Raw genomic sequence first — 26,433 nt, forward strand, 5'->3', positions numbered from 1 at the left:
CTTAGTTGGGGTCATCCTTGTGGGTTTCTTGGGGTTTCCCTGGCACCAGGTTTCTCCATAAATCCAAAATGCTTTCCCGATCAAGATGTCTCTTTTATTACTCTCCCCCTCCATCCTGACTCCAACCTGCTCCCTGTAGTTCCCATCCCACCATCCCCCAATCTCTGCCCCCAGTTTACCCAGATCTTTTTCTACTTCCTCTTCCCAGGGAAATCCATGCATCCCTCTTTGGGCCCCCTTCTCATCTAGCCTCTCTGGGGCTGTGGACTGTAGGTTGGTTATCCTATCCTGTATAACTACCTATGAGTGAGTCCATACTGTGCTTGACTTTCTGGGTCTGGGTTACCTCACTCAGAATGATTTTTTCCAGTTATATACATTTGCCTGCAAATTTCATGAGGTCATTATTTTTTACAGCTCCATTGTGTAAAAGTACCACATTTTCCTTATCCATTCTTCAGTTGAGGGGCATCCAGGTTATTTCTAGCTTCTGGCTATTATGAATAAAGCTGCTGTGAACACAGTTGAGCAAGTGTCCTTGTGACATGATTACAAATCCTTTTGTATATGCCTAAAATTGGTATAGCTAGGACCTGAGGAGCTTACCACTTCTTTATTATCTTTATTTTTTTAATTCTTTTGTCTTTTGGGTTGTAAAGTCTTTGATGATATCTTTATATGAATTACTTTGTAATATTTCCTGTAGAGAGAAGAGAGTGATAATTAGTTTTTGTCTTTTCTTATTTCTTCACTCTCCGGCCCCAGAGCCCTGAACCCATGCTGTGTCCTCTTTCAGCTCAGCGTTGTGATCTCATGTCATGTCTGCACTGTGGTCACTCCAGCACCAGGACACTTGTGGCATCCAGAACACAGATGGCTCCTTCAGTCTGGCCTCATTCAGTACAAATTTAAGAGTGGAGAGAGACAGTTTTGATTGTTTGGTTTTGGTGTTTCAAGACAGGTTTCTCTGTGCAGCCCTGGCTGTCCTGGAACTCTTTGCATAGACCAGGCTGGCCTTGAACTCGGAAATCCACCTACCTCTGTCTTCCAAGTGCTGGGATTAAAAGCATGCACCACCCAGCAGAGACAGTGATCTTAATCAAATGCGTGTTTTACTTCGCCAATTTTATAGTAGTGTGTAACCGTGTGGCAGAATACATTGTTGAGCTTTCTCCCATGAAGAAACTATGAAGACCTTGAAGCTTAAGGTTCATGGTAGGCTGACCTCTGGCTTCATGTTCTTTCTGGAATAAACTCAGAGTAGTCATTTCAGAACACAAGTCAGAGCAGAACAGTGTGTGCTTTACAGTCTTTAGGAACTAAGAAAATTGGTAAGAAGAAAACATTGAATTATAGAATTTATAAATCACACACACAGGCATGCACGCACACACACACCCATTTTTTCTTCTAAATCATTGAGACTACATTGTAACGTGGGATTTTTGTTTTCACTCCTGACTGCTCAATATCCATCATAAGCGTAAGGCTATTATTCACTTCTGGCCCATACTGTGGTGATCCCTCCAGAACGTAGCATATTGTTATCTACTGCACTATTTAAAATATCTACATTTGCATTTTCTTCCTTATTCCAATTATGTGATTTACAGTTTTTTTTTTCAATTTAAGACATAAATACTACACTATGTTTAGTTATCCTGTCTCTCTAGTGCTTAAACCACACTTGATCCCCAATTTCCTTTTTTACTTGGTGGAGGGAGACTTCACGACAAGGACATTCTAAAAGAATTCAGCCTATTATTTTATATACTCCCTTCTGATGCTGCACAGTGCTTGCACTAGTGTGAGCTATCGTCCCTCTTCTGTGGTTGGTTGGTTTTCCTCTATAAGTAGCTTCCACTTTTCTCTGCCCCTCCCAATTTTTATGATTAATAAGGACTTGTTAAAGTTCAGCATTTTATGGTCTTTTCTCTGTGCAACATATGCTCCATATCTAAGACGGCGTCTTATTAGGCTAGCTCCTGTCAGTTTTCAGCACCTTACCTCCTGGAAGACAACAAATGCCTGATTCCTTTTGGTGGGGATGATGCTCAGACAAGCACACTTGGGTTCTGGGGTGCACACTACTGCAGGTCCTTCCAGGGAAGCCAGAGACATCTGGCTTAAACCAGCGCTTCTGTTAGTGCTTTCCTTCTTCCAGAGTCTGTGCTCACAGGAGTAACTTTGGATTGTAAACTTCTTATCTGAAATGCAAAGGTTTTCGTGATCTGCTTCTGACTACTTGAACATGTCGGAGACAATTCCTGTTTTCTGTAACAGTACTTTGGATTCCTTGAAGAACCTCATGCTTTTCCTTGGTCTTCAAGGGTCACTTGCCTTCTGGCTTCAGCTACCAGCAGCCCACCATTTTTCTCTTTATGGCCCTTTATGGCTGATGTTGGTAATTCTGGATCTCTCCTGATGCTCTTAGCTTTCTTATTTCCTGTTGCAGAATCCTTGCTTCCTCTTTTTGGTAGCATCTCACACTGTAGCCCAGACTGGCTTGAACTTGTGGTCTTCTTACATTGGCCTCCCAAACATTTCAATTACAGCATTCACTTATTGATGGAGGTGAGTCTTGTATCTATCTGTTGCTTTCATTGGTTAACTAATAAAGAAACTGCTTGGCCTTTGATAGGACAGAAAATTAGGTAGGCGGAGTAGACAGAACAGAATGCTGGGAGAAAGAAGCCGAGTCAAGCAGTAGCCATGATTCTCCCACTCCAGACAGACGCAGGTTAAGATCTTTCCTGGTAAGCCACACCTCATGGGGCTACCCACATTATTAGAAATGGGTTAAAGCAAGATGTGAGAGCTAGCCAGTAAGAGGCTAAAGCTAATGGGCCAAGCAGTGTTTAAAAGAATACAGTTTCCGTGTAATTATTTTGGGGCATAAGCTAGCCAGGCATCCGGGAGCCGGGGAGGCAAGGAACGTAGCCCCCCCCCCCCCCCCGCCATTCATCACAACAACTTATATTGCTTTCATCTTGGTCTCTTTTCTCTGGTGTATATAAAAGTTTTTCTGCTACTTTATTTGATTAAAATTTTAATTTAAATATTTTGTATCTAAAATCTCTCAATGGTTCATTTGCAATTTCTTGTTATTGGCTTATTGAAAATACTTAATTCATTATAGTTGTTCTCATTGGTTGAATGTTATTGGGTTTTCTTTAGGCTTTGTAAGTCTGTTTGGTGAGGTTTTGTTTCAGAATATAGCTGAAATGGTAGGAAATTCTTTGCTTACTTTTGCACTTCATTTTCCAAGCTGGGTTGATTCCTTCTCTTGCTCTGCCCAGTGACTGTCGGTGGCTGGGGTGGAAGCGGGTGCCCGTGGGCTCTATGGGGCTATCTGCTTCCTCCCACCAGTGCGCTTCGGCCAGCTGCCAGCCGTTGTCTTTGGTCCTGCTGCTTCCTGCTTCCGATGTTAGAGTTGTGAACACTCTGGACGTCACTCCAGTATGTGAAGGTCCCCTGTACTGTGTCACACCCAGGTTTAGTCCAGTGCTGTCCTGCCAGGCCCTCCTAATGCCAGACCTGACGTCATCTCACTTCATTTTAATGTCACAGTATGCTTGGTCCTGTCTGTCACCTCTCCCCCTCCTCCTTTTCTCCCGTCTCTCCTCTTACAGCCTCTCTTTTATTTAGTCACTTGTGTGGTTTGGGCTCAAGTTGCCATCTTCAGGTTGTAAAAATGGAGAGATGGCTCAATGGTGAAGAACACCCACTGCTCTTTCAGAGGACCCAGGTTTGATGTCCAAAACAACTGCTTGGACTCCAGAGAATCCAGCAGCTTCTTCCAGGCTCCATAGGCCACACACACCCCTCCCCCCACACACACATGTGCGCACATCACACACACTCGTGCACGTCGTGCACACACACACATTCATGCACATCACACACACATTCACAGGTGCACATCACGCACGCATACACACATACACTTGTGCACATCACCCACACACTTGTGCACATCACACACACATTCACTCATGCACATTGCACGCACACACACATTTGTGCATATCACACACATTCACTTATGCACACACACATTTGTGCACCTCCCACACACACATTCACTCGTGCACATCACTCGAGTGTGTGCGCACACACACACACATAAATAAATAAAAGTTATACAAAGATCTTTTTCAGAAGTGGAAATGTGTTTTCTTCTTGTCCTAGCCCACACTCTGCAGTTGTGGTCCACTCTGATTGCAGTGCCCCTTCTATAACTGCACAGCAAATTCATTCTTTCCATTGAGCCATTGCCTTTGCTGTACACCTCCATCCCAGTGCATGGTCCCTCCTCTGTTCCTACGGCAACTCTGAATTCCTTTATTTTAGTGTTCATTGCTTCAGATGTTTGCAGTCACATCCACCTTGGTCAGTTGGCCATGGAGTCTTTCAGCTTTCTCTCCCTCTTGGTAGTAGGTAATAGTTTTCAATGAATGAAATAGGTTTATAAATAATCTAAATGAAGAAAATAATTTTTTTTAAAATCATGGAATGAATTGACTAAAGATGTGATTGCATGTTAATTATAGAGCTAAATCTGGCTGCTCACACAAGGGCTGTATTGCTCCCCTCCACTTCATCCCCCACAACAAATTTCACTCAGCTGGGTAACTTCGCTAATTCTCTTGGGGGTCTTGTAGCTTATTCAGCAAAGCAGTCCTATCTCTTTCAGTGTGTGTCTGTGTGTACATACATGCATGTGTTTGTTTGAGACTGGGTCTTGCTGTGTGTGTATTTAAGTATACGTGCATTAGTTTGTTTGAGATCGGGCTTGCTATGTAGCTTAGCCTTAGCTTGAATTTTCTAACCTCATATTTCAGCTTCTAAAAGGCAGGGTTAGCACAATTGTGTTTGACCCTATTACCTTCCTTTCTTCACTTCTTTCTTTCTCTCTTTCTTTCTTTCTTTCTCTCTCTCTCTCTTTCTTTCTTTCTTTCTTTCTTTCTTTCTTTCTTTTTTCTCCTTTCCTTCCTTCCTTCACTTCTTTCTCCTTCCTTCCTTTTTTTGTGACAAACTTGGCAATGTGGCTATCATCGTACTTGGTTCTGAAAACATTTTGGACTCTTTGTTTGTTTCTTTGTTTTGAGACAATGTCTCATGTAGACCATTCTGATCTTGAACTCATTATATAAACAAGAATGACATTGAATTTATAATCCTCCTGCTTTCACCTCACCAGTCCTGGAGTTTCAGGTGTATGCCACATTTTAAGGATTAACATGCACTCTTAACCACCAAATCTTTGGTGTTTTAGTACACAGTGAAAATACTTCACAGTGGCCCTAGGATGCATTCATAATTATAAATTTCAGGAGATGGCATTCTTCTTTTCAAGTTATCTTTCCCCAGCCTTGCCGCACAAGTTATTTTTATTGCACCGAAAGCTTCATATGTTGCTCTGCTAGAATTTTTCAAAAGAATTTCTAAAACTTTCAAACAATGACAACATTGTAAAGAGCACCCTACCCTCAATGCCATTACTTTGAAAGAAATACCATTTATTTGGATGCAAAATTATATTGTTTTTTTTACAAGAACGAATAGACACTTTATGATAATATCTTAAGACGTGTGTGTGTGTGTGTGTGTGTGTGTGTGTGTGTGTGTGTGTTGGGGATAACGATAAAGGCAGTACTAACTCTGATTCCCAGAGCTACTGTAGCCATGAGGCAGGAGGATCATTGTGAATTCAGGGCCCACCTGGTCTACATAGTGTGGTCCACGACAACCAGAGCTATATGAGATCCTTTCTCAAAATAAACAAAAACATGAATGTTATTTTGGATCCTCTTAAGTTAACTAAAATTGTATGGTGTGGGGAAATACAGGACTGGCTCAGAAGAGAATCTAGAGTATCTCAATTAGGAAAGAAATCCTTTGGGATCCAGAAAACATGTAACTAACCAACTGATAGCTGCCTACATGACAGTTTTTCTTTTTGCTATGTCTATGTGATGTGGAAAACAGGTAGACTGCATGCTACTGGCTTCAAATAAAAATTACTTTCCCTCAGAGTTAGATTGTTAGCCATTCTTGAACATCAGGTTCACTGTCCTCTTGAGACTCTGACAACTTCATAATGTGATCTGCCTACCCATCCCTTTAAGCCACAGAGGAGACCTTTGTAGATGTAAGAAGGCCTCTGTCTTCAGAAAAATCAAGGCACTGTTCACAAAGGTCTTGTAAAGAATGAGAAGCGTCCATTGTTCTTTCTCAAGGCAGCCTAATTGCTACATAGACAGCTTGCTACAAACTGAAACAGTCTTAGAAAAAATACACTCAGACTAGAATATATGGCAGTTTAAGAAGCCTGGCTTAAAAATGTTTCTAATTGCTCTATTTTGGAAACTGGTAATCTCTATCCAAACTTTTTTATTCTGCTTTGGATATGCCACGTTTATGTTTATGTATCAGGGGAAGCCAATGACATTTTTCTGTGTTTTCCTTCTCTGCTCTCCAAGGCTAAGATACTTAACAGATTTGAGCTGCAGTTTCCTTCTCTGTAAAATTCAGATAAAAGTACATGGTTTCTGAACTTTATTGTATTTATTTCCTTCTTTCCTTCCTTGTTTATTTTCTTGAGACAGGGTGTCCATGTGTAACTGTCCTGGAACTCACTATGTAGACTAGGTTGGTCTCAGACTCACAGAGATCCCCGTGACTCAGCCTCCTGAGTGCTGGGACTAAAGGTTCCTTGGTTTCTGAATTTTAAAATGATATAACTTAGGTCGTAACGGTGTTTGTTGCCAAGACTGAGAACCTGAGTTCAATCCCTGGAACCCACATGGTGGAAGGAGAGAAGTGACTACAGAAAATGATCTTCTGGCCTCACTCATACGTGGTGGCCAACAACCCATACGTGCACACACATGCTTCCTCTGTGCACAGTAACTGGGAAACACTTGTGTGCTGCCCAGGGGAATGGCTCAGATGCTGTTTCCTGTCTCTTCCACTCACTGCCTCAGTTGTGGTCTTGTTGGCTGCTGCCACACACAGTGTCCTTCAGGCGTCTCCACAGGGAGGAGCTGCCTTGCCCAAGGCAATCTCCTCTCCAAGAATGCAGTCCACATCTAATTACACAGTAGGGGTAGGACACAGAGGCTCAGCTACCTTCCTTCAAGTGGGAAAAACTCTGAAATGCTAACCTCCAGAGAACTTGAAGGATCTAAGGAGATCTAAGGTACAACTGCACTATTATGGAAGTCTTTCCAGTACTCAGACCTGTTTTCCACATTCCTGAGAAGAGCTGTTAGAGCCTCTGTGCTGGCTACTTTTGTCAGCTTGATAGAAGACACAGTCATCCAAGAGGAGGGACTAAGAAAATGATGGGGCTGTAGGGTGTTTACTTAACTAATGATTGACGGGTGAGGGCCCAGCCCTTTGTGGATGGTGCCATCCCTAGGAAGATGGCCCTGGGTTCTATAAAAAAAAGCAGACTGAGTGTAGGCAGAGGCTGCTTGTTCATTTCCTGGCTGCCTGAACCCAAAATAACCACACAGAAACTATTAATTAAAGCACTGCTTGGCATATTACCTTAGCCTTCTTATTAACTAACTCTTACATCTTGAATGAACCCATTTCTATTATATTCTACCATGAGGCTCATGGCTTACTGGTAAGGTTCTGGGGGTCTGTCTCCTTCAGTGACTGCATGGCATCTCCATGGCATCTCCCTGACTCCACCTTCTTTCTTCCTCTATCTGCTTGGAATTCCCATCTTACTCTATTCTGCCCCGCTATAGGCCAAAGCAGCCTCATCTATTAACCAATAAAAGCAGCACATATACAGAAGAACTTCCCACACCAACTGAGGGCTCTAAAGATAACTCAGAGGTTAAGAGCACTGGCTGCTCTTCCAGAAGTTCTGAGTTCAATTCTCAGCAACTACATGGTGGCTCGCAACCATCTATAATAAGATCTTGTGCCCTTTTCCGGCATGCAGCCATAGCAACATGTAGGCAGAACACTGTATAAGTAATAAATAAATAAATCTTAAAAAAGAAAGCAGACTGAGCAAGCTAGGGGGAGCAAGCCAGTTAGCAGGTCTTCTTCATGGCCTCTGCATCGGCTCCTGCCTTCAGGTTCCTGCCCTATTTGAGCTCCTGTCTTGACTTCTTTTCATGAACTGTTTTACAGAAGGGTGAATGAATTAAACACTTTCCTCTGCAAGTTGTTTATGGTCATGGTGTTTCATCACTATCCCTAACTAGGACCGGCACCAAGCAATGCCTCCTGCACCAGTCTCCATCTTAGAATGTACTTCCCAGGGACACCAACTGGTAACAATTGTGAAGAGCAGCAGCGGGCTGTGTCCCACCGGGCTAGCTTTACCCGAAATAATTACACAGAAACTGTATTCTTTTAAACACTGCTTGGCCCATTAGTTCTAGCCTTTTATTGGCTAATTCTCACATCCTTGATGAACCCATTTCTAATAATCTGTGTAGCACCATGAGCTGGTGGTTTACCAGGGAAGATATTAACCTGCGTCTGTGTCCGGCGGGAGAATCATGGCGACTGACTGACTCGGCTTCTTTCTCCCAGCATTCTGTTCTGTTTACTCCGCCTACCTAATTTTCTGTCCTATCAAAGGCCAAGCAGTTTCTCTATTAATTAACCAATGAAAGCAACAGATAGAAAGATGACCCTCCTCCACCAAACAAAATGCCTTTCTCAGAGACCGCCTCATTCTTTTGACACATTGAATATGGAATATCTGATGTTTATCCCTGAGACAAAGCAAAGCTGGCTGATGACTATGGAGCTGAATATATATTTTGGGCTTTAGGAAGAGTGTAAAGATGCCATAAGTCACACTTTTCCTGTTGTAAACACATGAATCCTAAGAAGTTTGCTTTTTTATTACATACTTTTTAGTCTTTAAATTTTAATTTGATCTGATTTGATTGCTAAGGTAGAATGTTTTAGGGTCTGGGGAGACGGCTCAGCAGTTGAGAGCACTGGCTACCCTTCCAGAGGACCTGGACTCCTTTCCTAGCACCCACGTCATGGCTCCTCACCTTCCGTAATTCTAGTTCCAGGTGATCCAGTGTGTCTTCTGACCTCTGCTGGTACCTGACACTTAATGGAACTCAGATTTCATGCAGGCAAAACACCCAGACATAGAATAAAAATAAATCTTCAGATAGAATGTTTCAGAATTAAATGATAGCATTAAGAATGCATTTGATACTGGCGGTGGTGGCTCACACCTTTCATCCCAGCACTTGGGAGGCAGAGGCAGGTGGACCTCTGTGAGTTGAGGCTGGCCTGGTTTACAGAGTGAGTTCCAGGACAACCAGGACTGTTATACACACACACACACACACACACACACACACACACACACAAATGCATATGATATGAAATTTATGAGGTGGTAGAAGTGTGGCTGCCTACAACTTTAAAATTCATATTAATTGGGAATTCTATTAAAATAAAAGTATAAGATTTAATCAAACTTGGTAACCTACTTAACAGGAAATTTATAACGGAAGAAGACCCAACCCTCTGTTGTCATGATGGTTATGTTTGATCTAATGGGCTAGTGATGTGATGTTGTGGTTGTGTAACTACATTGGGTCCATTGTCACTGACTGGTTGGTATCACAGCCACTAACTGACTTCTGAAGCACTTGTTCTCCTCACGGCCGGTGCTGGTTCATCTAAGGACTTTTCCCCACACTTACACTGTTTATTGAGAGTCTAGTATATAGTGAATCTATCCATTAATAGTCGTACTGCCCTTTTTTCTGTTTAATTTAAAAGCTCTCTGTTTTTGCATTCCTGCCCTCAGAAGAATTACCTTGTACATGCCCCCTGTGTACCTCAGACCGAGGGAGCTGTGTTAGTACCACAGAAGGGATCCAACTTGCCAAAGAACTGGGAGCTACCTACCTGGAGCTGCACAGCCTTGATGACTTCTACATCGGAAAGTATTTCGGAGGAGTGGTAAGTGGAGAGCTTGTGAGCTCCTGTGCAGGCTGCTGCTGAGCTACGTTCCAGGGCCTCAATGAGTGCTTTCATTTCATAAGCATCAGAGAAACACAATAAGAGTTAAGTGCCAGAGGCTTAATCAGTGTAAAATTATAAAATTCTCTATCCAAATGAAACATTTTTAGTCATCTGTTAAGATTTTTAGAATCTTTCAAAATGGGTCCTTGTGTATGTCAAAATCACATGTTCTAATACAAACCTACACAAGTTTATAGTAATCTTGTTAGTGTGTCTGTATCTGTGTGTGTGTGTCCATGCACATACATGGACCCCTATGCCTGCATGTGGGCATGGGTACATATGTTCATACTTATGTGTGAAGGCCAGAGGACACTGCTCCCCCTTTTTAGGTACAGGGACGCTCACTGACCTAGCACATGCCAAGTAAGCTAGGCTGGCTGGTTAGTGTCACCCAGAGGTCCCCATGCTGGCCAATGAAATGCGCTTCACCATGTGCAGCATTGTGGGGGACACACGTGCCGTGTGTAGAAGCCAGTGGTCATTCAGAGGTCACTTTTGAGTGTTGCTTAAGGTGCCATCCACTTCTCTTTGTGAGCCAAGGTCTTGGTGGGCTGCAGCTCACCAGTGGCAAAGTTAGCCAGCCCATGAGCCCCAGACAAAACAAGTCAATCCTTCTAAATACATATTTTTAATATTAAAAATTGTTTGCACATGTTTGTTAGTGTTGGCACTGACATAGAAACCATTTGCAGATGTGATCTGGAATACAAATCGTCATGTCAGATATAATTGTGTTGGACTTAATTCTGCTTTGATTCATGTTTCAGTTGGAGTATTTTATGATTCAAGCCTTAAATCAGAAGACAAGTGAAAAAATGAGGAAAAGGAAAATGACCAACTCCTTTCACGGAATTAGACCGCCTCAACTTGAACAGCCAGGTGTGCAGACCTTAGGACATTCCTCATAGATCAATCTGAGCATGCTCAGGGCCGTTCGACATTCCCAGTGAACCTGGGTCAAGGGCCAGGACTTTCTTAACTGACACTAGAGCAGGTGTTAGTCAAACCACACTGCTGAGAAAGTGCTGACGTCAAGTTTGATCCTCTAGATTCTTAGCATGTGGTGAGAGGCACCATGGAGATAAAAGACTGACAGGTAGCTACAAAAGGCCATGCCAGTCTTAACTGGGTGCTGCGCAAAAAGTCATCCAAAAAGCAATCTTGGGACACTTGGTGAAATCTTAATGTGAACTGAAAGCAAGATGAGGTTGTAGGTTTATTGTTAATTTTTTCACCTATCATGATTACTAAGTCAGTGTTCTCACAGTCGTCTAATGCCTGCAACTCACCTTTTAAAGGATTCAGCTGGTGTGCGCGTGTACCTGTGTCTGTACCTTCGTGTCTAGTGATAAAGCAGGATGACAGAGTTAATTACTGCAGGATGAATGAAAGAATGTGTGTGTGCACTGTCATTTGTGCTACAGAGTGTAAAATCACAATCATCAAAACATTTTACATGATTTATGATATAATCATGAAATCTGTTATCTGTTGGGTCAGTTTGTCTTCGATATTATTTCTAAAAATAATAGATACTTGATATCATAGAACCATGACTATAGTTTTCTATCACTTTTGTTTTGGTTTGGTTTTTGAGACAGGGTTTCCCTGTATAGCAGTCCTGGCTGTCCTGGAACTGACTTTGTAGACCATGCTGGCACCCAACTTACTTAGATTAGCCTGCCTCTGCCACTTAAGTGCTGAGGTTAAAGGTGTGCCACCACTGCCCAGCTAACTACAGTTTATTATGATAATTTATTGTGTTTTATGAAGACATGGAAAAGATGGGTTTGAAAGCCTCAAATACAAAGAAATGATGATGAGATGCACATTGTATAAATAACCAGTGTGTATTCCATAAATGTGAGAAATTCCTATTTGTCAAAAAGAAAAAGCACCTTAAAGTAGGCACAGGAGAACTAGCTATTGAATCAGTGTAGATGTCAACCAAGGGAACACAAGTTAGAACTGAGGAATCACTTCCAGTTTCAGATAAGGTTCAGGTAAGGTCTATTATGTGGTAAATTCTGGGGCCTAAATACCTTCAAGGCGAAAAGAACAAATAGTGGAGACAGCTAATTGTTCTCACTGATCCAAAGGAGAGAACCAAACACCCAACACTGTTTGACACAGATAGAAACTCTCCAAGTGGCTTCTTTGGGGGTCTGAGTAATATAGTATATCAGGTCCCCAGCAGTGTGTTGGCAGCAGAGATAACCTGTGTGTTTACAAGACTGTTTCATGTGTCTTTTAGTTTAGATGACCGTGGGCCGAGCTCTAAATAAAACAGGACGCAGTGTGACTGCCCGCAGGTGTCTTTGGGGTGGAATGCTTCTAGGGATTAGCACTGGGCTCTGGGACTTAGCATCTGGGGTCCTGTGAGGTAGGGTGGCCTGGGGTGCACCGCAGGGAACCTGGTCCTCAAAGCTGCTTATCAGGGTCCCAGACCCAGCTCCCAAGCCTAGTCCATATAAAGGACTCCTATTGCTGAAGGAGTTGACTCACTTGCTTGGGGTGCCATGCATGGGCAGTCTTTCCCTTACATCCCTCTGCTCAGGTTTGTCAACAAGGTCAGGTTTTCTGGGGAGGACATGAGCTGAGGATATATATTCTGGGCTCATGGAAAGCTCTCTTCAGCAGGATCAAACTAGTCATGGGAAATCTAAGGGCATGTTCTGTGTAGGAGCCCATGGATTGCAGTCACCACCACGGCTGAGGTATGTTAAGTGAAGAGCCACTGGCAGATTGGTGAGGGAGATTATTTCACTAGAAGTAATAAAAAGACATGGATCAAAGTAAAATTGTTAGGATGATGTCAGACAATAGAGTAGTTAGAGTCATTGCAATTTATGAAGGCATGGGGATTTGCTGGTGTTAAGTGGTCCCCCTTGGCCTCCACTCCTCATCAGATGCTGAAGATTTGAAAGTAGGCTCTTCAGAACTTAGTTGAATTTTTTTTTTAATCAGAAGAATGTTGACTCCCAGCCCCCATACTAAAGGCCTGTACCTGGTCCCAGCCCCCATACTAAAGGCCTGTACCTGGGAGAGTGTTTGGTTTGAGCCACAAAAATAATGAGAAATGTTACTTTATTGCTCAAGTCATTAGGTTTTCATCTTCAGTACAAAATGAAATGTCATATTCATGTGCGTTCTGTAAAATGTGCTTCGGTAATCCCTGATGGACTACCGAGTTCATGTGCTCTTAGGTTAAACTGTACAGTGATTTGTAGACTTAAGCAAACGGGCAAGTATTGGTTCTTTGCAGGATCCCATCTCTGGGCCTGTAGACATAAAAATAGGTTATTATCTTTATTGTCCCTCGGAAACAGAAAAGATGCCTGTCTTGAAAGCCGAAGCATCGCACTACCACTCCGACTTGAACAACTTGCTGTCCTGCTGCCAGTGTGTGGACGTGGTGTTTTACCATCCGGAAGTGACGGGCGTCGCGCAGGCCCACAAGATTGTTCTCTGCGCTGTGAGCCACGTTTTCATGCTGCTGTTTAATGTGAAGAGCCCTACCGACATTCAGGATCCCAGCATCGTCCGGATGACCCGGGACCTCTTCGCCATCAACAGAGATGCTGTGCGTCCAGGTGCTAGCCAGGAATCTCCCAGCAACCCGCCGCTGCGAGTCGTCGTGAAGGACGCGCTCTTCTGCTCGTGTTTGTCCGATATTCTGCGCTTCATTTATTCAGGTACCTTGGCCGACTCTTCCGGGCCCTTCTGCTCTCTCAAGCTCCCTGGAAGTCTGTGAGAGTCTGGGTTAATTTTACATTTATCTTAGCCCCTGACATCTGAGGTGATACTTATACATGAAATGTAGTATTTACTTTATATGTAGAAATTAGTTCAAGTTTTTTGTCTTTTTGACAAATTTATTTGCCTTAATGGCAAAATCACATAGCATGCATTTGCTATTTTAGCCCTTTTTAAGTGTACAATCCAATGATACCAGATGCATTTATAGAATACAATTGTTTCCATTATTTCTACATTTCTTTACTTTGAAAATTGAAAGTATGTCCCCATTAAATCGCGGCAAGCCCCGGGCAGCCGCTGCACTCTCTGTGGTTTTGACTACTCTGTGTGCCTCGGATGGTTTATTTCATTTACCATAATATCTTCGGGGTCATGCAGGTGGTCACTTAGTCATTTTTAATGCATTGGAAAGAGCACAGCAGTTGTTAGAAACTTAAAAACAGAATTCCCACATAACATAGCACTTCGCTTCTGGGTATCTACCTAAGTGACTGAAAGCAGGTGTCAAAGAAGAGCTGTACAGCCGTGCTCATAGAAGCACTGTACACCGTGGATAAAATGGTGAATGTGACCCACATGTCAGCAATGTATTAATGAGCAAACTGAAAATGGTATATGTATGCAGTGGGAAATTATTCGACCCAAAGAAACCAGGTGGTTAAAATTTAACTATGTTTTTAAAAAGAATCGCTGTAGTTGAGTTTTGCTAGAAAAGTGAGAATAATGTGGTCGTGCTTAGGGAATTGTGTTTTGGGAAATTCACAAGTGCGGCCCCATAGGGCCTACTGCCTTCAGCGTGGGAGATTGACAGTGTGTTTCAGCGGCCTTGGAGAGCAGGTTCAAGTAGCTGGAGCCATCAAGTTCATGATTTCTTCTAGGTCTACAAATTTTAGTGTTTAAACTTGGATCTCACAGCTCAGAATTTAATACTAAGTCTAAAACAGTTAAGATGTTTGCATGTTAAGAAAAATGGTTGTAATGACATGTCTAAGCAACACTGACGGAGGTGTTTGACTTTCCAGTGAGTTTACTGTTGAAATTCTATGAATTATTCAGCAGCCCTCCCATAACATCCATTTGATCCTGGAAGGCACACGAGCACTCTGAGTTATTTATGCCTTCTTTAGTATGGTAGCTGTAAAACAGGTCCAGTACCCAGAGACTGAACCTGCCGGCCATTCTCCTAGGATGCTTTGTACATTGTGAAGTCAGCTCAATAGAGATTTGGGGGGGGGGGTGTGTGAATGCAGGCCAGTGGACAAAAGGCAAAAAGAAGAAAAGGTTCTCTGTGTACCCCCACGCCTTCCCCTGCCAGCTACCTAGGACAGCTTTCAGAATGAGGGAATTCCCTCAGAGCCTACTGCAAAGAGGTTTTATTCGCCTGTATGTTTGCTCTGGTAAACATGCAGTCCTTACGTGCTGTCTTCTGGGGACCAGGGGTCCTTTCCTAAGACATGGATCACAGAGGAGAAGATGGGGCCAGCAGGGCTTGGGGGAATTGTTGCTGCGGTTTCTGCAAGCTATGATGCTGTTCTCTTTGTGCTCAGGCTGGCCTTTCGAAGCCTCAAGTGTGGTTGGGATGGAGGGAGCTTGAAGTAGAGTGGGAAAGACAGGAATTCAGTGGGGAAGCTCCATCAGGGAGGCCGGCGTTGAGACCTTTCCTTATCTAGACAGGTCAGAGGTCACCAGAGTGTCCAATTCTGGTGATGTGACTGGGGTGGAGTGCGGCGTGAGCTTTGTTCCCAGCAGGTGTTTGATACTGGGCTTGGGCTGTGGCTCATGAACCGGGGCTTAGATTTCAGTTGAGAGACTGGGCCGGGAGCAAGGAAATGGGGTGCCTGGGCACAGCAGAGGCTATGCAATATCGGGAAAGTGAGCTCCTCGGCCAGCTCAGAGCTTCTCCACTTCTGCACTGCTGCTCTGGTCTCCTGTGTCTCAGGCAGGCAGGAGATAGGGCGGTTTGACCTTGGGCTGAGGTAGAAGGAGCCTGATGCAGGTGGAAACGGAAGAAAAGCTGGATCTGCAAGTTCTTATCAATCATTCTTTAACTATGTACAAACGATAAATCTGAACTGAGCAAAAGGAAGCCTAAATTCCATTTTAGAAGATGCTAAAGCCACCATTACACAGTTCCTTAAAATGTATTTTCGCTACAAGAAAAACAAACACAGATGCCATTGCCCAGACAAAATATCTGAGTATCACTCTTGTTTGTTTTCTCTGTTAGGTTCTCATTTGTTAATAGATTAGTGCTTTAAAAAATATTATTTTTTGGCGGGGCGGTGGTGGCACACGCCTTTAATCCCAGCACTTGGGAGGCAGAGGCAGAGGCAGGCGGATCTCTGTGAGTTTGAGGCCAGTCTGGTCTACAAGAGCTAGTTCCAGGATAGGCACCAAAGCTACAGAGAAACACGCACACGCACACACACACACACACACACACACACATGTACACAAAGTGAAACAAAAAAATCTTAAAGCTACATGTATCATAGGATCTTCAATAAGGCCTGGAAGATCTGGGACATTTTCAAGCCTCTGCATGGAGCGCAGGTTTCCAGACCCACTGCATAGTGGTTTCTTCACAGTCCACAGGTCACAGCATTTGTCAGGGACATTGGAGGACAGCCGTGGTTTGTGTATGGCAATGGGGCTGCTAAGCAAGGACAGAACTCCATGGCACAGCTTGCATAAACAGGGCTCAAAAGCTACAATAAACCTGTCTTCTGCCCTTTAAAAAATAGTCAACCAGACCACAAAGGTTCTTTCTAAATGATGCCAGACTTGCCTTTTGCCTCTGGGAATTGGGCTATGTAGATGTTTTGGCTTAGTGTTAGAAGTCACTATTTCAAAGTCCGGTTAGCATTTTATACTCACATATGAGCCTTCAGTCTGTTTTCCTCTTAAAAAGTTTTGAATAACTTTTTAGATACAGTCCAGGTGTGTGTTAACCTTCCGATGTATAAGAAGTGTTAACGTTTGGTAAGTAATGCCTGCGGACCAGGGCTACGGCAGAGTGAGAGCCGCAGTTTCTGTGTTCGGGGAGTTACCCTGAAGCAGCATACGCTTGTAGCATTCTTACAATACTTGATAGTTTGACTTGAAAATTCCTGAGTCACGTGATCTCGATTGGTTAGAAATTGAAATATTTGTAAGAGACTCGAGAATGCATCTTTGAGGTGGACCTAAGGTGACCTAGAATTCCGCATGCAGGTGAGCAGGTAGGCGAGCCTTCGGGTTCACTTTGCCTGGGGTTCTCTCCAATACTCGCAATTCTGCTCATGCTCTTTCCTGTGCAACAGAAACAGCGTAGGGTACCTGAACGTGCTGTGCTCTTCAACAGACTATGTAAACTGCTGAGGGACTTGAGAAATTATCCTTGGGAAACCGCAGTGAACAGTGCAAGATGAGGAGCTGCTACAGGTCCAGCCTCATGGCACCGTGCCTGTTGTTGGCAATGCTGAATCCCTGGATCCCGAAAACATTGTTCAGGGGTAAATCTCATCTTAAACATCATCACCGCGGAAAGGAAGGCCTAGTCTCAGGATGGCTGTTTTATTGGCAGTTAGGGTGTCAAAGATAAGTGATTAGTATTTCTAGCTACGAAAGCAGCCTGCTCGCTTGAGTGCCCTTAGGAATTTGTCTTGGTTTCTGGCTCTTGCCGAGTCTGTTTTCGACCAGCGGAGTGGCCCCCTCAGGTTTGCCCGTTATTCAGATTACTCGATGCTTGCTTTCAGGTAGTCCTGTGAATGGAGGTAGTGTGTAGATGTTCTTTAGTTAACATCATTTTACTATTATTAGCTAGATGTAAGGTTTACTCCACAATATTAAAGGTTAGTACCGATATTGTAACTATGTTCTCCTTCAGTATAGATGAGGGTAGACAAAGACAGCTGTGCCTGCTGTAGGCTGTGTGCCACTATCTGGGTGTTGATAATGTCTGGGATTTTAGTTTTTTATTTATTTATTTATTTTTATTATTTCTATTGATATTTATTGAGCTCTACATTTTTCTCTGCTCCCCTCCCTGCCTCTCCCCTTTCCCCCTTCAATCCTCCCTCAAGGTCCCCATGCTCCCAATTTACTCAGGAGATTTTGTCTTTTTCTACTTTCTACTTCCCATGTAGATTAAATCTATGTAAGTCTCTCTTAGTGTCCTCATTGTTGTCTAAGTTCTCTGGGATTGTGGTTTGTAGGCTGGCTGGAATTTTTAAAGTAAGAATACGCTCAACAGTAGCACTCAGAGTACAGTAGAGCTCTGGGAGGTTTAAAAGACGCCAGTGTCTGGAACCCTAGCTCCAGAAAGTCTAACAAACTCTTTTTATTCAGGACAGTATGATGCCCAGCTAGAATGGAGGCACAGTCTGGGCTCCATTGGTTTCTAAGGCATTTGATAATCCTGGCATTTTTGTTCCTTCTTTTATGTATGAGAATTATTGCTCAGGGGTTAGGGAGATGGCAGAAAAGTTAGCTACAGATTCAGTGGAAAAACCTCTTCTTGCTGTAGTCATTCCAGGCTATTAGCGGGTGGGCATGAGCCTAGCGTATAGCCCTCTGAGGCACTGGTGTCAGGACTGGTCACCCATGCTTGAGCTAGTTACTAAGCAGAGTGAGCGGCTCTCTCATGATGCTCTGGGCCGGCTGCAGCCCCAGCTTTGCTCTGTGTAGTGTCTTGCTGTGCGGTCTTTAGCAACACAAACACCTCTGTCTGCAAGTCTCAGAGGACACTCAGCCTGGTGTCAGCAGCCAAGAGACTAAGAGGCTGTCAGAAGAAAACTGTGTTCAGAAGCACCAAGATTTAGCAAGGACAGGAAGGAATGAACCTTCCAAATACAGGGAAAAACCTTTTGGCATCCTCTCCCTGGGGTATCAATGACTAGGGATACGCACCACACAATCGCCTTTGAATACAGGGGTCCTGACATTTTTATACAGATCTTTTGTCTTATGTGTGCATGGGAGGGTTTTTGGAAAGATGATCCAAAGAATTTGTAAGACTGTGGAAAGACTATGTGTGACCAGTTAAAAATCACCGATATAAAAAGGGAGAGAAGGGGGGCAGGTTTTAGCGGCTCATTCTTCTGGAGCACGGAATGGACGGTGACCCAGCAGGGACGTCAGAACAGAAGAGTTGTCACAGGTAGGAGAGGAGGGCAGTGGTGAGCTGGAGTCAGACCAGCACCTGTGGGAGCAAGGCTGTTGCGTTTACAATTTTGGCCTGGCTATGAGTGTCAAGAGGATGGAAATGGCAAATGCCCCGAAACCGGAGTGAGAGAGAAGAGTGAGAGCACTCTGCAATGCTGACGTGCCCGGACTGGAGACATGGCTTGGTGGTGAAGGGCACTTGGAGAAGACCTGAGTTCCATTCCCAGGACCCAAGTGATGGCTAGCAACGGAATAACTACAGTTCTAGGGGAACTAACACCCTCATTTTGTTTCTTCAGGCACTGCACACATGTAATTCACTTACAAACATGTAGTCAAATATTCATACACATAAAAATAAACCAATCTTTTTTGTAAAAAAAAATTAAGAAACAAGTGCCAGGGACCCTGAGCTTCAGGGAGAGCCTATGGGTCAGGATCTTCGAGTCAGGTTTGGTTCTCTGGCAGAAGTTGACTGATCTCATTGGATTAAAATGTGAGTTATATGTCTTGCTCAGTCCTCAGTCTCAATCATGAGGGCTTCTGCAGAGTGCTGGAGATAGGCAGGGATGCACCAGGGCAAGATTAGGAGCAGATGCCAAAGGGTCCTGATCACCCCCCAGACAGGCGGGATGACTCCCTTGAATTCACCCAAGTGTTAATGGCAGATCAAGCTGGAATGTGGACCTCCTTACCTGCCTGTCCATGGTATATTGTTTTAATTTTATTTTTAGGAGTTTGACCTCCTGTAAGTCATGGAAGGGTGAAGGTGATCCCTTATGTGATGGGGTGAATTAGAATGGCCTCAATAGGCTCATATATTTGAATGCATAGTCACCAGGGAGTGGAAATGTTTGAAAGGATTAGAAGGATTCGGAGGTGTTGCCTTGTTGGAGGAAGTGTGTCAGTGGGCATGGGATTTGGAGTTTCCAAAGCCACACCAGGCCCAGGCTTCTCTTTCTTTGCCTGCCTGACTGCAGGTCAGGATGTAGTTCTCAGCTCTTTGTCCAACACCAGTCATACTGCCATGTTGCCCACCACGATGATAATGAACTAAGCCTCTGAAGCTATAGGTAAGCCCCTAGTTAAACACTTTCTTTTGTTGTTGCCTTGGTCTTCACAGCAGTAGAACAGTAACTAAGACTCCTTGGAACATCATGAGCAGAAATAATAATTTTGAAAGTTTAGCTTGAATAATAGGATGATCACAAGGATGAAAGGTCTTTGGAAGCAGGGAGGTTGGGCAGGAAAGATCATCTTTTGGAGAAAAGGCAGTGGGCAGGAGTGGGGGCAGAAGAGCAGCTTTGCAGGTGGCCAGAATGGAGGCGATGCTCAGAAAAGGTCTGCTGCTGCTGTGGGCTCTGGGGATGAGTGTGTCAGAAAACCCCCTCACTGCCTTTCTCAGGTTAGTTTTGGAGAGTTCCAGGGTAGACTTTTCACAGAAATTCATCCTGGCCAGTGCTGCCAGCTGAACACCTGCTGCAGAAATGGTGGCTGCCAAGGAGGAAGTCTGTTCTGAGCAGTGGCTCTCAACCTTCCTAATGCGTGGCCTTCAGTACAGTTCCTCATGTTGTGGTGACCCCCCCCACCATAAAATTATTTTTGTTGTTATTTCATAACTGTAATTTTACTCCTGTTATAAATCATTATGTAAATATTTGTGTTTTCTGGTTGTCTTGGACAACCCCTGTGAAAGGGTTGTTGGACCCCAAAGGGGTCATGACCCACAGGTTGAGAACCATTGGATTAGGGGAAGTCAAACTAACTTGTTAAACACATACTTCAATCATAAAGAGATATGTTTGCTCCAGAGAAATTAAATACAAAAGAAGGAAGCGTTTGTAATCTAGAAGATTTTCACACCTCCTACTCACATAGAACTTCCTGACATGTGGTTCCTTCCAGGTGCTTTTCAGTGGGAAGAGCTGGAAGAAGACATCAGGAGGAAGCTGAATGACTCAGGGGATGTTTCCGATGTAATCGAGAAAGTGAAATGCCTTTTAAAAACACCAGGAAAGGTAAATTATTTTGACTCTGAATTATAACAGATTCATTTTGATACTCTAACATTGAGTCATTAGCAAAGTTAAATAATTCATAAATAGAAATGCTTTTTTCTGTGTATATGTTTCTATTTAAATGTTTTAAAAAGAAATGTATGTATTTCTTACTAAGATTTTACTTTATGTAAGGATTAAATTAGGTGTGACTCATGCCTTTGAAATGTTCACTTGTGAATTCTGCTTTCACAGCAGCCCACTGGGGCCCTGGGAACACACAGCCCATGTTGGAAATGAGAACTGCTAGCCTCCTGCAGCTGCAGCTGCCTCCAGGAGGTACCCATCCTCACACCATGTGATTTTCCAGGAGCCTTGGGGAGTAGGGCTGCTCCCGTAAACTTTTAAAGAGTTCTGAGCAATATATTTAATCAAATGGGCAGTTGAGGAGTCTCTTGAGTACATGTTCAAAATTACAAACTGGGTTCAAGGTTATAAAAATACTGAAGTTGTAAGACAATAAAACTGCAGTGATTTAGATTATACAGAGTCTGTAAAAGTTTTAAAAGTAGATTTGTAAAACTTTAAGACAAGTGTGTTGCACAATCTAGCCAGTTTATTCTTATTTCAGAGTCTGTGATAAGCAAACTGGCTGCAGTAGATAAAATAAGGGTCAGCTAAGCACAATGCTTAGCAAAATATAAGGCAAATATTCCTTTATTTTTAATAGATGAACATTAATAACATTTAAAGTTAATAGTTGAAAAATATGTACTGTATTAGGTTTTCATTTCTTCTCATGTTTAAAAGTTGTGTGTACACAGTTGTGTGTGCACAGTTGTGTGTACACAGTTGTGTGTGCCCAGGAACACACACACAGCTGAGAGGACAGTCTTTAGGAGTGGGTTCTTCCTTCTACTGTGTGGGCTCCAGGGTTACACAGACAGAAGGTGACTTTGCTCTCTGCCCCCCCCCCTTTCTGGGTTTTTGTTGTTGTTGTTGTTGTTGTTGTTGTTGCAGTGACTCATTATATAGTCAGGCCAGTTTCAAACTCTTTGTAGCCCTGACTGGCTTCAAGCTCTCTATGTAGCCCAGACTAGCTTCAGACTGGTAGCTTTCTATCTTAGCTTCCCTGGTGCTGGGATTACATCTGTACAACCACACCTGCTTGTACTAGCTTTTCAGGAAGGTTCTTAATTTTCCTTAGTTGAGGAAAGAAATTAACAGAGAAACCCAGAATTAAGGGTGTAGTAACTCAGTGCAGCAGATAATCCCAGGCTGAGCAGCCTTACAGGAATCAGAATAGCTCTCTTTCAACCTAACTCGCTGAACAGTCCTGTAAAAAAGGATGCACAAATGCCTGGATTCTCTTTACTCAGACCAGAGTTGATGAACCGGGGGAATGTCTCTCTCTCCATCTCTCACACACATACTTCATACATAGTGAATATCTCTATAAGATCCGTGATGCACAGGTTTAGAACCTACATGGAATATTCAGAGTCTTGCTGGTGTTCGAACCCATCTTTTCCTCGGGTCTGATTTAGCACTTGGCCCTTTGTGGTACGGAGAGTAATATCAACTCGGACCAATGATGAGAAGCCTGGACTATGGGATTCCGTGACACTGAACTGATTTCCCTGCACAGGTGGGAGGCTGCTCCCACGCTAAATACTTTCTGTTTCTCAAGTGTGTCATAGGAATGTAACACTGTGTCGGCAGATGGGAGTATCGATTTAAATTGTGAGTATGCCACGAATTATTACTGCAGTTTTGAGCAGTTTAGCCTTTTCTTTCAGACTGTGCATAAAACAAGGTATACCCCAAGGCCCTGCTAGCTCTCTACTTCCAGGCTGGGTGTTGGCGGCCACTCTCTACAGGTGTCAGTCACTTGCATCCTAAACACCAGCTCCTCCAGTGGGTGCTGCGGCACAGTGCTGAGACCTTCAGCTGGAGGACCAGGTCTTTTGTTGCTTTCTGCCCTTCTGTCTTGCCTCTGGATTTCATGCTGAACTGGGTTTTCTTTTTCCTTGTCAAGAGGATTGTATCATTTTCTTCCTTCACAAAATTTTTGGAAACTTCCCTCCAAAGTAGACTAGCCCAATGTAGACAATTAGGTATCACTTATTCTCCTTGCTGGAGTTGGCTTTGTGACTTCTGAAGGATAAAGGCTCCTCATTTCCCTAGCTGGTCGGAAATACAGCCAGGGAACTGATGGAGTCACCAGGAGTAAGTAAACAGCCAGGCAGCGATGGTGCACGCCTTTGATCCCAGTCCTCTGGGAGGCAGAGACAGGCGGATCTCTAAGATTGAGGCCAGCCTGGTCTGCAAAGCTAGTTCTAGTTCCAAGACAGTCAGAATTACACAAAGAAACTGTCTTTAAAAAAGTAAAAATAATTTCAAATAGAACCATAACTAAATCATTCCAACTGAGGGATTGTGGCCATACAATTGAGATTGTAGCCTAATTTGGGCAACTCTACTTGAAAATGCTGTTAAGATTTGTTTCATTTCATTGTAAAGGAAAGTTAGAGAAAATACAACAGAAAAGGATGGAGGCGAGGAAAGAGGGGCCGTGGGCCTGTCGGATAGTGACCACCAGGGATTGTCTGGAGAGACCTCAGCAAATGAACCTAGTGCTGAAGCTGAGGTGGGATGAGGCACTGTGGGAACTGGGCTGGCCCGTGTGCTGGGACAGGTCATGTGATGTGGGTGGAGTCCCAGGGGCTGTCTGTAGGTTCCAGTTGTCTCTGCTACACACACACACACACACACACACACACACACACACATGCATGCACGCACATTCAAACACACACGCAAACACACCAGCAACAACAGTAAAAACAAACAAAAGATAGTTATCATTAGAAAATTGTATTCAAATCTAAATTCACCACTCTGAGATTTTTTTTAAATATTCATTCTTTAGGAGAAAACAATGACCTGCTAGGCCATAAGAGAACTTGTGTGATAAAGAAATAGAGATTTATTTGTGTTGTATTAGTGGCTCTCAGGGAGTCAGGATCCCTGGCCACCACCTAGCCAGTTGCTGTGCTGTGTGCTCAGTGGCCTGCTGCTGCTCACCTGCCAGCCAGCAGACATAGTGCTTGAGGGGAGCACCCTTCACAGATGTGGTTGGAGGTGCCATCATGAGGCAGGCAGCAGACATAATGCTTGAGGGAAGCACCCTTCACAGATGTGGTTGGAGGTGCCATCATGAGGCAGGCAGCAGACATAGTGCTTGAGGGGAGCACCCTTCACAGATGTGGTTGGAGGTGCCATCATGAAGTAGGCAGCTGAGATTTCTTACCTGCAGTTCTCCATGCTTGCTATCAAATCATACTAAACAACTTCCTACATGTCTGTTTTCTCCTCATAGATCAATTGCCTGAGGAATTGCAAGACCTACCAAGCCAGAAAGCCTCTGTGGTTCTATAATACATCACTCAAGTTTTTCCTCAATAAACCAATGCTTGCTGATGTTGTCTTCGAAATACAAGGTGTGGTTCAGCTCATACAGAGTGCTTTTTATGGTTTTGATTTTTACTTGCTCCCCTCACGTTCTCGTTCAGCTTTATACTTGGGATGGAGGAATTAGTGGTTTCTGTTGCAGGACATGAAGTAATGTGAACATGAAGTAATACCATCTTAGTTTTAAGAAAGTCATTTTATATTTAATTTTTCCTTCCATATACTTCATCTACTTTTCAGGATCTGCAGGGCATGGAATGATGTTTAGTGTGTCATTTTTCATTTTAATTTGTATATTTCTTTATGATCCTGTTTTCTGGTTCATCTGAAGCCACCTATCATAAAAGCACATTATCTCTTGCTTTGTTTATTCAGTTTTTTAAAAAAATTGTCTGACGTACATCAGGCACCCACAGTTATTGCTGAGTGTGTCTCGAAATACTGTGAGAATTCTTATCACCAGAGCACCTGGATTACACTTCTCTCTATGGGGAAGTAATGCTGCCCGTCTTTAATAAAGATGAGCTGTCCTGGAAGCTCAGGGCAGATTACTTGCATGTATAATTCTGTCACTTTAATAGATTAAATGCAAAATCTTAAAGATGAGTTGTCATATACCTTCAATTATGCAAGGATAAGAGGAGTTGTTTGCAAATAAATTAAGTAGAATTTTTAGATGGGCCACTGTAAAGAGGGAGATGGAATTCTAGTTTGGGGTTAGAAATACGTGGCAGCTAGCATAGCCTTTATTTTTTTTTAATCTTTTCCCCAGAAAGAGTCTCCTTACTTTTAATTTTGGTCGTATGTCAATAAAACTAGTGAATTGAATTTTTTCCCAAAGTTTTATTGGCAGCACCAAATGCAGTGTGAGTCTGGGACTCTGAAAGTGGGAGAGTTAGAGTGACCTTGAGATACATTTAAAACTTCCTGGTGAGAGAGGGAGCCACTCAACAGCCATAGGCTAATCTGTAATGCTCTCATCGGGTTAGAAGACCTGCAGCTGACTAACCAGACCCTGGTAGTGGTCCGCTCACATTGCTTGCCAACATGAAGAGTCCACGGAGTCTCACTGTGGTGGGGAAGGCTTCTTAGAGGAACAGCCAGTGGGAACACAGAATTTACTCCTAGGGGAATGCTGTTGATGAAGGCATTTGTGGGGAGTGCCTGGGTGTTCTAGACACCAGAGAAACACCAGGATAGCTAGCTAAGAGGCTTCACATTCCAAATGACAGCACTATGTCCACTGCTAAGAAAAAATTTAGCCTATAAATTAAAAAATATTTCTACCTTTACCAAATTAATAGTCTCAAGTCCTTTTGTGAAAGCTAGAATAACAGTTTCTGTGTTCCAAAGGAGGGTAACTGATGCTCTTGCCCACGTGACCTCTAATTGGTGGCCGAGGTCTAACCTTTAGCTACATCTGTGATGTACAGTTGATGAATTTTATGCTGAGCAGACTCTGAAAGATAAACTTCCAAATGTCCTGGGGTTACACGACAACATAGGGTATGCTTTTTGTTAGGGGTTAAACGTGTTGTGGGATTATCTGACGTGTGTGTGGTAAACATACAAGCATTGTTCCTGCATCTGGGCTGAGGTATGTTCTGAAATGCCTTTCAAGACCTGTGTGGTAAGAAGGTTGCACATTGTGGGTCTCTGGGACGCTGCTCACCTTCAGTCCAGGGGCCAGGGTGAGTCCACTTCTTGCCACCTGCACAGTATTTGATGTCACACACAATACAGTTAGCCTGGCATTCTTTTGTTGTATGTATGTATGTAGTGTATATGTATTTATGACAGGGTCTCACTATGTAGCTCAGGCTATCCTGGAACTCTCACACTATAGATCCAACTGGCCTTGAACGTACAGAGATCTGCCTGCTTCTACCTCCCACATGCTGGAATTAAAGGCGCGCACCACCACACCTGGCCATGACATTCACTTCTTAAGGTATGGTCAGATTCTAGTCATTTTTTGGCTGTTCCCTTTTTTTCCCCTTAAATAGCCTAGATCTCT

General features: G+C 43.4%; 1 protein-coding gene and 1 non-coding gene across 3 annotated transcripts in view; one reads left to right on the top strand and one right to left on the bottom strand.

Moving 5' to 3' along the window:
• The window catches only part of Rhobtb3 (Rho related BTB domain containing 3), a 58,347-nt gene that overhangs the window by 8,342 nt on the left and 23,572 nt on the right, over positions 1-26,433 (top strand). The window contains exons 4-8 of one of the 2 annotated variants that reach the window (XM_050122163.1): positions 9,824-9,975; positions 10,809-10,920; positions 13,371-13,736; positions 20,851-20,963; positions 24,325-24,445. In XM_050122163.1, the coding sequence (XP_049978120.1) occupies positions 9,824-9,975; positions 10,809-10,920; positions 13,371-13,736; positions 20,851-20,963; positions 24,325-24,445 (864 nt within the window). Of the gene's footprint in view, positions 1-9,820; positions 9,976-10,808; positions 10,921-13,370; positions 13,737-20,850; positions 20,964-24,324; positions 24,446-26,433 lie in introns of both variants that reach the window. The other variant, XM_050122162.1, reaches the window with a different exon arrangement.
• LOC126488622 (small nucleolar RNA SNORA71) lies at positions 18,580-18,715 on the bottom strand. Its single transcript, XR_007588768.1, has one exon. It is a non-coding gene; the product is annotated as a small nucleolar RNA SNORA71 (small nucleolar RNA).

The sequence above is a fragment of the Alexandromys fortis genome, unplaced genomic scaffold, assembly GCF_014885135.2.
Source record: "Alexandromys fortis isolate MF-2015 unplaced genomic scaffold, M_Fortis_MF-2015_v1.1 scaffold_163, whole genome shotgun sequence".
Lineage (NCBI taxonomy): Eukaryota > Metazoa > Chordata > Mammalia > Rodentia > Cricetidae > Alexandromys > Alexandromys fortis.